Below are 12,325 nucleotides of genomic sequence, written 5' to 3'. Positions count from 1 at the left end.
TTTTGTTTTTTGAAGGTAGACTGAACTTGGAAAATAGTCGTAAGTCATTTGGAGTAAATGGTAAATGATGGAGAAGAGATCAAACTGATTATTACTGTCTTGATAAAAATAGTGAAACATTTTCTGAAATGGCTTGTAGATTAGATTTAAATGGAATGTCAAAAGAAAATGGTTTTAAGCAATGGTTTTAGTATTGATGGAATTATTATTTTCTTCCATGAGAACAAATTTCAAGCCTATCACTTACTTGTATGCCTGAGTTTTTAAATGCCTATTAAAAACAATTCTCATGATCCTGTAGTTGTACCTTGTACCTTTCTTTTCCTTTTCCCTTTTTTTTTTTTTTTTTTGAGACAAGGTCTTGCTATGTTGCCCAGGCTGGCCTCAGACTCCTGGGCTCATGGTGGGATCTTCCTGCCTCGGCCTCCTGAACCTCCTGGGTAGCTGAGACTACAAGCGCACACCACCATGCCTGGCTCTTGTACCTTTCTAAATCATTGTAAAAGTAATAACAGTTTTCATACAGAAAAGCCTTGAGCCAAATATAAATCATGGCCAAAAAGTTTAGTCTTTGATCAGAAGCCATTTTTGACTGTTCGTATTCCTCGTCACTTAGAAGTAAAACTAACTTGTTTTATTTACTGCCTTACCAAATCTGTGTAGCAAAATGGCTGAAGTTGCTTTGGAAAGGGCCAAGTTACAGGGTTGCTACTTAGAGCTGTGCAGCCTGTGTACCACACAATTTCAAGGGGTGCTATTTACACGGACTCCGATATTAATGGTAACTTATGGAGTTGTGCAGGGTGGTAGCCCTGCCATATTAGTTTAGTGCCTTTTAATTTAAGTGACTGTTTTCACATTTTATGAAATTATGCATTGCCCTCAAATTTCATCTTCCATTGTAGTAGAATCTATGCTTAAGATGTTTGCAGACACAAATTGAACCTCTCTATAGTGATCACACTTTCTTTTTTTTTTTTTTTTTTAGATAGAAACTCGCTTTGTCGCTGAGGCTGGAGTGCAGTGGCACAATCTTGGCTCACTGCAGACTCCACCTCCTAGGTTCAAGTGATTCTCCTGCCTCAGCCTCCTGAGTAGCTGGAATTACAGGTGCCCGCCACCAGGTCTGGCTAATTTTTGTATTTTTAGTAGAGACGGAGTTTTGCCATGTTGGCCTGGCTGTTCTCGAACTCCTGAGCTCAGGTGGTCCACCCACCTCAGCCTCCCAAAGTGCTGGGATTACAGGCATGAGCCACTGTACCCAGCCAGTGATCTCACTTTCTTTTAGGAACCTTTAGTGTTGCGTTGTGGAATCCTGGGATTCCATAGACTACAGTGTGAAAACTAAAACTTTAGTTAAACTTACTCATTTTGAATATATACTACCATTTATTCATATATCATATATTCATTTTGAGTATTTTCATTGTTTTACTATAGTGTATGACTGCTTGGTGAATACAGTACTTATTTTCTGTAAGACATCTAAAATTAGTCTGTTATTTTCTATAAATAGGACACCTAAAACTAATATGTGTTCATATCTAAATTGAGAATACTGGTTCCTAGAAAGAAAAAAATTTTTGGTCCTAGGATTTTGAAACCATTTTAGCCATTAAAATCCAATAAATGTGTATATTTTATAAGAAAACTTTTTTTTTTTTTTTTTAAAGAAAGGCCACCTTTTTTTACAGAATACCGTGAGTGATCTAACCGTTCATCGGGCAACTCCTGAAGATCTGGTGAGTTTAATATCAAAACTTAAGTCATTTATTCAGTGTTTTATTTGGTATTTGACTTGTAACCTTTAGAATAGAAACTATAGGCACTTCCTGGAAGTTGTTCAGTTGTGTTTAATCTTGTTTATGTCTATATAAAATCAAAACGCCTATCTTCTGGACTTCCTGATTTTAGCTAGGAATATCAATTAGTATGTATTAGAGTTTCATTAAATATGTTGGGTTTATAGTTGAAATCTCTTCAGTCTAGTACTGCCCGATATATATCTATCTATCTGCCTTTTTAAAAAATCTATAGATATCTTCAGCATTATTTATTACTTCCCTATACAAACATATTGTTCTAGTCAATGTAATAATTTCTGTGTATTTCCATGTCTGAGCCCCCATTCCTTACTTGGAACAGTTTCTGTACCTTCTTCTCTACCCGTTCAAATCTTACCTTACTTCCTTATCCTAGTTCAAATCCTACTTTTTTTTTTATGTTTCCACTTAGGTTTTTTTTTTTTTTTTAAGATTTATTGAGATATAGTTCACATACCATGAAATTTACCTGTTTAAAGTGTGCAGTTTGGTGATTTTTGGTATATTCAGAGTTGTGCAACCATTGTCACTATCTAATTTTGGAATGTTTTCATTACCCCAAAATGAAACCCTCTACCCATTAACAGTCACTCCTTGTGCCCAGTTCTTCCCAGTTTGTGGCAATGACCAGTGTACTTTGTGCTTTTATGTATTTGCCTATTCTGGTCGTTTGATATATGTGGAATACAACACGTGGCCTTTTGTGTCTAGCTTCTTTGTCTTAGCATAATATTTTCAAGGTTCATCCCTGTTGTAGCATGTATGTCTCTGCCCACTGCAGCCTCCACCTCCTGTGATCAAGCCATCTCCACCTCAGCATCTTGAGTACTTGGGACTACAGGTGCATGCCACCACGCCTGGCTAAGTTTTGTATTTTTTGTAGACACAGGGTTTTGCCGTCTTGCCCAGGCTGGTCTCGAACTCCTGGGCTCAAGGAATCTGCCCACCTCAGCCTCCCAAAGTGCTGGTATTATAGGCATGAGCCACCACGCCCAGCTCATAGTAGTTCTTTATTCCTTATAATTGCCAAATAATATTCCATTGTATGGATCTACCATTTTATTTATCTGTTGTTCAGTTGGTGGACATTGCATTGTTTCTGCTTTTGCATTGTTTCGTATAATGCTGCTGTGAACATTCATGTACAAGTTTTTGTGTGAACATATATTATCAGTTCTTTTATATGTATACATCTAGGAGTAAAATTGCTGAGTCATATAATTTCTCCATATTTAACTTTCTAAATAATTGTCAAACTGTTCTATGAAGTGGCTGCACCATTTACATCCCCGCCAGCATGTATGAGGCTTCCAGTTTCCTCACATTGTTACTGTCACCTTTTTCATTTTAGTTCTCTTAGTAGGTGTAAAGTGCTGTCTCATTGTGGTTTCAATTTGCATTTCCCTAATTGATAAATGATGTTAAGCATCCTTTTGTGTACTTTTCGGCCAGTTCTACTATATTCTTTGGAGAAATGTCTATTCAAATACCTTAGTCATTTAAAAATTGGATTATTTATGCTTTTATTGTTGAGTTATAAAAATTATGTATGTATTCTGGATTTGAGTTCCTTATCAGATATAATTTGCAAGTATTTTCTCCCATTTTCTTAGTTGTTTTTTCAGTTTCTTGATGGTGTCCTTTAAGTAGGGAAGTTTTTAATTTTGATGAAGTCAAATTTACCTGTTTTTTATTTTGTCACTTGAGTTTTTAGTATCATACCTAAGAAACTGTTACCTAACCCAAGGTTCACAAAGACATACTCCTATGTTTTCTTCTAAGAGTTTTATAGTTGTAGTTCTTATATGTAGAACTATGATTCATTTTAAGTTAATTTTTCTGTATGGTGTGTGGTGGGGGGGGCCCCAACTATTTTTTGCTAAAGGATAATCATTGTCCAAACAGCATTTATTGGAAAGACTATTCTTTCCCCATTGAATGATCTTGGAACTCTTGTTGAAAAATCACTTGTCCATAAATATAAATGTTTATTCAGCACTCTCAATTCTATTTCACTGATTTATATGTCAATCCTTATGCCAGTACCACATTGTCTTGATTACTATCGTTTTATAGTAAGTTTGAAGTCCTGTTTTTGAAACTGACCAACAGTTATCTCCTCTGAACTATTACTACCTAACTTAGGCATTGAGTATATGACATCTAATGTATATCATTTGTCTTTATAAGGATGTGCCCAATCTCAATGGGCAGATTGTTAATGCTTTTGAGAGATACAGACCATATCTTATACATCTTTGTGTACCCGGGAGTCTTAATCCTAGTAGGTGCTCATTAACTATTTACTGAGAATAATAATTATGCCCAACTGAGTTAATATTTTTTAAATGAAAAATTTCAAACTCAAGGGAAAATGGAGATAAAAATAGAAGTAACTACTATGTACTGTTCACCCAGATAGGATAGTTATTAAAAATTTGCCACAGTTGCTTCATTTATCTTACCCTTTTCTTTTTTCTCTGAAATATTTTAAAGCAAATTCCAGAGAACACATCATTTTGTGCTTACATATTCAGTTTGCATTTTTTAAAAATGTAAGCCTTTTTTTTTCAACATAACCACAGTGCCATTATTACATCCAACAAAAGTAAATATAATTATTTGTAACACCTAATACCTAGCCCATATTCAAATCTCCTCAATTGTCTAAAAAATGTCATCTTCATTTGTTTTTTGTGAGTCAGAATCCTTGTGTAATACTTGTTATTGTCTCTTTAATGGATTGATTTTTTATTTACATGGTGAAAACTCAGCAGTACATTTTATCATATATGTTCATGTTCACAGTTCTGAATACTAGAGTACTTGTAAAATCAAATATCTAATTTTATTTCTTAGCTACCTTAGTGAACCTTAGTGAACCCACCTTAGTGAACCCTCTAACACTTGAGATCTGTGGCGTGTATCTCTTCTTGTACTTCAGGAACTCTATTTCCCTGACTTCTGTATTTTCAGTGACCCACTCCCACATGAGGCCATTGAAGGGCTATAAACACACTACATTATTATTTCTTGGTGGTAATGTGATGATCATGAAATGAGTGTGTCTTTGCCAAAGATGACTCGGTGGATTTTGTACCTTTTACATTGTGCTCAGTTAGTGTATGTATATGTGTGTATGTGTATGTTAAAAAAAAAAATGCTGGTTTTGACCCATGAATTGATTTTATCATCCATTAAGTGAGTCCCAACCTGTGGTTTGAAAAACACTAGTTTGCTGGATAGTCTTGCAGAAAAGTAGTAGAAATTATTATTTCTTTCTGTACATCTTTTAGGTAGGTTTACCAGTTCTATATACTTCTTTCTTTAAGATCATTTTTGAAATTTTAGGGGACTGAAAATTTTGGCTATGAATATATATAAACATGCACATATTGGACCAGAAAAAGTTTAAAAAGTGATGAACTAGAGTAGGTGATCTCATCATCTGAATAGGCAACTTCTTTGTGTCTGAAACATTCCTTTATGTACTTTTCTCTTCTGTATAGGTACGCCGTCATGAAATACACAAATCGAAGAATAGAGCATTAGTACACTGGGAACTCCAAGAAAAAGCTTTGAAGAGAAAATGGAGGAAGCAGAAACCAGAAACTTTAAATCTTGAGAAAAGAAGATTGTCTATCATGAAGGAGGTAATGCTAAACTGCATTAGAGTTAGAAAGAAAAAAAGGAGATAAATAGGGTTCTTTCTTTTTCTTCAATTTGATTCACGTTGGAGAGACTCTAGTAATCACTGCATTCTTATTCAATAATCTACATGTGGACTTCAAAAAAAGCAACAGAGTGGTGACTGGAGTCTGGTTTGGTGGTTTGAATTCCTGTTCTACTACTTACCAGCTGTGTGACCCTAAGTAAATTATTTAACTTTTCAGCCTGAATTTTCTCATATTTAAAATTATTATTTGCTTGTATTGCTATGAGATTTCAGTGATATAATACTTACAAAGTGAATAGCACAATCTTTGCTTATTCCTCTTTTTGTATATAAGCTGCTATAATTATTTTTCTCGGTAAAGTGATTAGCACAACCTTTTCTTATTCCTCTTTTTATATATAAGCTGCTATAATTATTTTTCTCAGTTTAACAGCAGTGCTGTTAGGTTACTTTGAAAAAAAAAATAATGATGTTGTATGCTTGTCCAACTGAGTAATAAGCAACTTGTTTTTGGCTTAACCTTTTGCCAGACGTGGGGTGTTCAGATAAGTAATCAGATATGTAGGGATAAACAATATGGGAAATAAGAGGAAACTACAGCAAATAACCTTTTTAAATTTGAGCTGAAGTCATTGTGAAGGAATGTGCTTTGTCTGTAGTGTTGCTCCTTGTTCAGATTGAAGCTTATGTACAGCACTTAGCTGTCTGACCTTTCACGGCAGCTTTGAATCATACATTTTCTTTTGAGGAATTTGTTAGGCTTCTTATTGAAATAAAGTCTCAGTCTTAGACATCATCAGGAAGAATAATATCTCCCAAATAAATGTTTACATGAGCTTGAGAAAAGAACAGTGGCTTGATTGAGAGAATGCTTCTTTACAGGTAAGTATCTTTTGGTGATCTTGGACAAGTCGCATACATTTAAATGTTATGGGGTAATTCTCAGTGAAAGGCCTAAAAACACAGATCTCACCACGAAAAAAGGCAGCCTGCTTGGATTGCATCAGACTCTGGGCTTATTTTCCTTTCTCTAGTGGTTCCTGCTCATGTCCTGAATTTCTCATACAAGTTATAGATGTGGTAGAAGTAGGTGTTTAAAGAAGGGTGGTGAGAGACGATGAGTGATGTTTCTTTGCCTTCTTTTTGTAGATCTGCTGCCTCAGGCACTAGTATAGTGGTTCTCAACTCTCACTGCACATTAGAATCAGTCAGGGTCAAGAAGCTCCATTAAAAAAATATATAACAGCTGGGTGTGGCAGCTCATGCCTGTAATCCCAGCATTTTGGGAGGCCAAGGCGGGCAGATCACCTGAGGTCAGGAGTTCAAGACCAGCCTGGCCAACATGGTGAAACCCCATCTCTACAAAAATACAGAAATTAGCTGAGCATGATGGCGGGTGCCTGTAATCCCAGCTACTTGGGAGGCTGAGGTGGGAGAATTGCTTGAACCTGGGAGGCGGAGGTTGCAGTGAGCCGAGATTGGTCCATTGCACTCCAGCCTGTCTCAAAAACAACAACAGCAAAACCAAAAAAAAAAAAAAAAGCCCTAAAGATTAGCTGGGTACAGTGGCAGGTGCCTGTAGTCCCAGCTACTCAGGGAGGCTGAGGCAGGAGAATCGCTTGAATCCGGGTTGCAGTGAGCTGAGATTGTGCCACTGCACTCCAGCCTGGGCAACAGAGTGAGACTCTGTCTCAAAAAAAAAAAAAAAGAAAACTCTCTTTCTCTCTCTCTCTCTCTCTCTCTATGCATGTATGTATGTGTGTGTGTGTGTGTATATATATATATATATATATATATATATATATATATATATATATATGACTATATCTGGACTCTATACCCAGAGATTCAGATTTAGTTGACCTAGGATGTGGCCCCATGTAGGTGTTTTTTAGACAGTTCCTATGTAATTTGAATGTGCTGCAGGGGTTGAGCACCTCAGCTCTCATCAGGATTCAGGTATTTTCTCTCTACCAGCATATCTTGGGATAATTTCCTGTCAGTGCTTAGACATCTACCTTTTCTTTTTGATGGCCATTAGCATATAGATGTACCACAATTTATTTATCCTGTGCTTTATTGGTGAACACTTAGGTTGTGTATTAGAGTATAATTTAAGCTTCTGGAAATAAAAAAATACCCTCCTATATGTTTTGCTTTAAACAAACAAATTTGTTTCTGTTTATTAAACAGTTGAGAGGAAAGTGGTAGCTGGTAGGGAACTCTGCAGTCCTTTATTACACAGCTTCTGTCTCTGAATACAAAATGGCCATAGCAGCTTCATTCAGCTATATGCCAGCCAGCAGGAAACAGGAAGAACAGTGCATGCTACTCCTATTACATGTCACCCAGAAATTCTGGCATATATCCTGTTGGCCAGAAAGTCATCACATGGCCATTCCCACTTACAAAGATGGTTGGGAAATCTAGCTATGTAATTGGCTAAAATGCAGGAGTTCTGCTGTTAAAGGAGAAACCAAAAGAACATTGCTGGATACTTAAGTAGTACTGTCAGTTACCCACAGATTGTTTTCTACCTTGCTACTATCAATAATGTAATAAATATCCTTGAAAATGTTTTTGGGTACACATGTAAGTATATTTTCAGGATAAATTCTTAAAAGTAGAATTGCTTAGTCAATGGATATGTGCATCTTTTATTTCAATGTTGGTAAATTTGCAACGTCTCTGTTTAAGGGATGCAGTGGACCAAAGGAAGAAGCCTCCTTAGACATATTCACATAAGCTTCATCATTATGTATTAAAGCTAACAGGACCCATCCACCTGAAGGTGGACTCCCAGATTAACATAAATTAAGAGAAAGCTCTTCGGCCAGCATAATCTTAGACTTCATTTGCTGTAAGATGTACCCATGCCACGGGAATCAAGCAAATTAGGGTTCCCTCTCACTCATGGAGAGGGAGGCTTTCAAAAAGATCTTATAAATCCCCAAAATGTAATAACTCCTAAAGCCTCTTTGTAATTTCCCAATTCTACCTGATGTCTTTTACCGTGGTACAAAAGGGCTAAGATGACGAGTTTCTGATAATGTCTTTTTTTTTTTTGTAGAGACTGGGATCCTTTGAAAATCCAACATGTGTACCACCACTTACAGGTTTAAGTTTGTGCTCTGCAAACTCATTTGAGGAGTAATAGATAGAGTTAGGCTTGTAGAGATCAGTTTACCTGTCAAATGGATGGGCTTTATGAGAGGAGTTATAAATCTAGAAAGAAGAAGTAAAAGCCAATACACTGATCTTTGATCACTCAAACCATTTTTCCCAAGGGCAGGGACTAAACAGGGGTTTCCAGTCTTTTGGCTTCCCTGGGGCACATTGGAAGAAGAAGAATTGTCTTGGGCCACACATAAAATAAACTAACATTAATGATAGCTGATGAGCTAAAAAAAAAAAAAAAAAAAAAAAAAGTTGTAAAAAAAAAAATCTCAAAATGTTTTAAGAAAGTTTACAAATTTGTGTTAGGCCACATTCAAAGCCATCCTGAGCCACAGGTTGGACAAGCTTGGACTAGCAGAAGGTGACAGATAATGGTTTTTACATGAGACCTCATTATAATCAATATCAGGTCTCAATATGGTTATAAGATTATAATCTTCATGTGTCAATTCCATCTCTTTATTTTGATAGGTCAATGCTTTTAAAAAATAGTAAACTCTTAAAATTATTATTAGGAAATAAGCTTTGTGTAATTTTTCTGGTATAGTGAAAGATTATACTCATTCATTCACATTCTTTCCTAAGCTCATAATTCCTTGTACTTGCAAGACGGCTAAGTAAGAATAGAAATTTGGTTTGTGGGATAATATAATTTAAGTTATAGCAAAATTCTGAAACATCTCTAGAGTGGTATATAGGTTATCAGTGTTTCCATATCCATCTACCACCCCTGTAGGGCTGGGGAAGGGTTGTTGACTGGGACTGGACTCTCAGTCTTCTGGGTCTGATGTGCTCTTGACCTGATACCATTCCAAAGCTTACTCTTTGTAGAAGGAATAAATTCAGGGCTTTCTTCTCACTGAGTCAGCCAACCTCCTTGGCTATAGCCGGGGAAGAAGGGGAAAAATTAAGAATGTGACTCTTGCTACTTTTCTTTCTTGTCTTAAAACAATAACTGAGGTCACATTGTGTATGTATTTGATTCTGTAGTATAGAGAAATTCTGGTAAGAGTATTTGTTACCAGATATTTTATCAATTTGAGTCAAGTGTTGGAAACTGAGCAGTTTCCAGGTACTTTTTAACTTGAGAATGCCATCTGGTGGTGGTGCCGAGAGAATTATCTGGCTTTTACTCTAGCCTGTGGCCTTACTTTTAATTATGAAAGTTCCTAAGTTGAAAGTGCATAATCCAGAGGCACTACTGTAATGTTACTTTTTGTGTTCCTACCTCTCCAGGGTAAAAAACTGATTTGTTTTTAAACACAGAGGCCTCACATTTTTTGTTTAATGCTAAAACTCATATCTTATGTCATGTTTTTAAAGTTGTAGGTCATGACTTGACACATTAGTGGATTACATTAGTGGATTCTGAATTCACTCTAGTGGTTGAAACACCTCTAAGTTTATGGCTCAAAGATTCATATCTTTCATCTGTGTTTTTCAAACTATGGATTATAATTTGTTAATGAATTGTGAAGTGAGTTGCTGCCAACATTTAAAAAATAGAATAGAAATTAACAAGAAAATATCAGTGGTTCTCATGGAGCAAGGTTAATTAAAACTTTTATTTTAATTAACTTTTTATTTAATTAAAAATTTTATTTTGTATATGTGTATGTAAATGTGGTGGGTCACAATTGTGAATATTTCTTACTTTGGATTTCAGTCAGGTATTGGAAAGCCACTAATTATTGTCTTAGCCCCATCTACTGGTTCTTAAGGATATTGCTACTGAAGGTTTTTAGGAAGGTAGCCTATGGTTATTTTCATGCTCCAGGCCTTTTTATGGTCTTTTCCTTTGCGATTTGAAAAGTAAATATATGTTTATCTGAATAATAATATTTGTCATTAACACATGTCTAGATTCTTTCTGATCAATACCAGATGCAAGATGTGTTGGAGAAATCTGATCACCTAATAGCTGCAGCAAAAGAGCTGTTTCCTCGTAGGCGCACAGGTATTCAATTCAAACAAAAGCTTCTCTTTTTTATTAACTGTAGCCCACAATTGACTATTTGGAAGAATTTAAAGTCCTTTCTTAGGCATCATATTATTTATATTACAAGTATTGTAGGGTGGATTTACAAGGGTTGTTAGGGTTAGAGTCATTATAATCTGTTTCCTTTCCACTAAGAATATTAACCACTTGTATTACAAATAATTCAGCTAAGGAAAAGTAAATTGTTTTAATCTACTAAAATATGGTGTAAAGTACAGGATTTTGTAATTTTAAAATGTGACTTGAATAAAGCTTAATTTGAAACCTAAAGCAACTTCAGTCTCTCTCTAAAAGGAACTTTGCCTCTTGTCAGATACACGCATTATTTATTTTAATGTGTGTGTAGTTCATTGTTTATCTTAATCTTCTAGAAACATCATTAGTTTTTCATGTAAGGTTTGAATTCCGGCTTGGCAATCTATTAGTGTTACTCTGGGCTAGTTACTTAATGTCTGTGAGTTTCAGTTTACTGATCTGTAAAATAGTAATCGTACTTATAGGGTTTTATGAGAGTAAAATGAGTTAATATATGTAAGTACGTTTAGAACAGTGCCTGGCATATAGTAAGCACTACATTAATGTGAGCTGCTGTTTAAGATTTTCATATGATGATGCAAACCAATGGCAGTATAGAGCTTGTGAAGTCAAGTTAATTAAATGAAACAAATCATCACAACTTCTTTTCCTTTTGCAGGGTTTCCAAATGTAACAGTGGCTCCTGATTCCTCTCAGGGTCCCATTGTGGTAAATCAAGACCCTATCACCCAATCTATCTTTAATGAGTCTGTCATAGAACCTCAGGTAATGTGTTCTACTCACAGCTATAACACTCATGCTGAAAGGAAGTTTAAGTTGATATAGGCCTTGTGGTAAATATTTTAAAAGTTTAAATATCAACAAGTGCTAGTTGTGGTTGCTAGATTTGCTCTTAAGTGTATTGCACTTTCTGTGAGTAATGTTTGTATCAAACAAGACTGGATAATAATAGCTAAAATTTACTGAGTGCTTACCTAGTAGGTGTATATACTGCTTTATCCCCATTTGGCAGATGAAGAAATTGAAGCTGAGAAAAATTAGGTGACTTGGCCAAGATCACATAGTTTGCATCAGAGATGGGATTCAAATCTAGGCCATGTGGCTCAACAAGACTGCCACCATCGATCATTATGGAGACAGCAGGGAGTCTTTCCACTTGGAGTCAGGTGGATCTACTTACTAGCTGTTTGTTCTTGAGCTGATTTCTTAATATATCTGGGTGGGCTCAGAATGTGTTTTGCTTCTTCGTTTTTTGTTAAATGGGACTAGAATGTACCTGATATCGTTGTTGCATGGATCAGGTGAGAAAAGTTATGTAAAATTCCTGGTATAATACCAGGAACATAGTACTTCGTAAATGTTAGTCTCTTTTAATGTATTAGGATATTTAAAAAATAGCTTCACAAGAAACTTGCAATGTATCAACTAGTTATATGGGAGAATTGTATTACAGTAGTAAAACATTAATTGGCTGTATTCTAACCTAATGGGAATTCTTAATTAATGAAAATGTTTAGAATTTTGAGATAGTAAAATTTTTTTAAAGCCCGTGAATAATTTAATACTAAAATAAGACAACTTATGCATGACTAGGACTCAGTACCTGTTTAATGA

At 35.5% G+C, this 12,325-nt stretch overlaps 1 protein-coding gene across 10 annotated transcripts in view; it reads left to right on the top strand.

The window, feature by feature from the left end:
- SPICE1 (spindle and centriole associated protein 1) overlaps positions 1-12,325 on the top strand; it is a 77,739-nt gene that overhangs the window by 18,102 nt on the left and 47,312 nt on the right. For 6 of the 10 annotated variants that reach the window (XM_055110282.2, XM_055110283.2, XM_003825108.6 and 3 more), the window contains 4 exons: positions 1,695-1,742; positions 5,333-5,476; positions 10,540-10,633; positions 11,370-11,476. In XM_055110282.2, coding sequence (XP_054966257.1) covers positions 1,695-1,742; positions 5,333-5,476; positions 10,540-10,633; positions 11,370-11,476 — 393 coding nt within the window. Of the gene's footprint in view, positions 1-1,673; positions 1,743-5,332; positions 5,477-10,539; positions 10,634-11,369; positions 11,477-12,325 lie in introns of all 10 variants that reach the window. The other 4 variants (XM_055110281.2, XM_008978802.5, XM_008978803.4 and 1 more) reach the window with 1 other exon arrangement.

This window comes from Pan paniscus, chromosome 2 (genome assembly GCF_029289425.2).
Source record: "Pan paniscus chromosome 2, NHGRI_mPanPan1-v2.0_pri, whole genome shotgun sequence".
In the NCBI taxonomy this organism is placed as follows: domain Eukaryota; kingdom Metazoa; phylum Chordata; class Mammalia; order Primates; family Hominidae; genus Pan; species Pan paniscus.
This window is presented reverse-complemented; position numbering and strand designations above follow the sequence as displayed.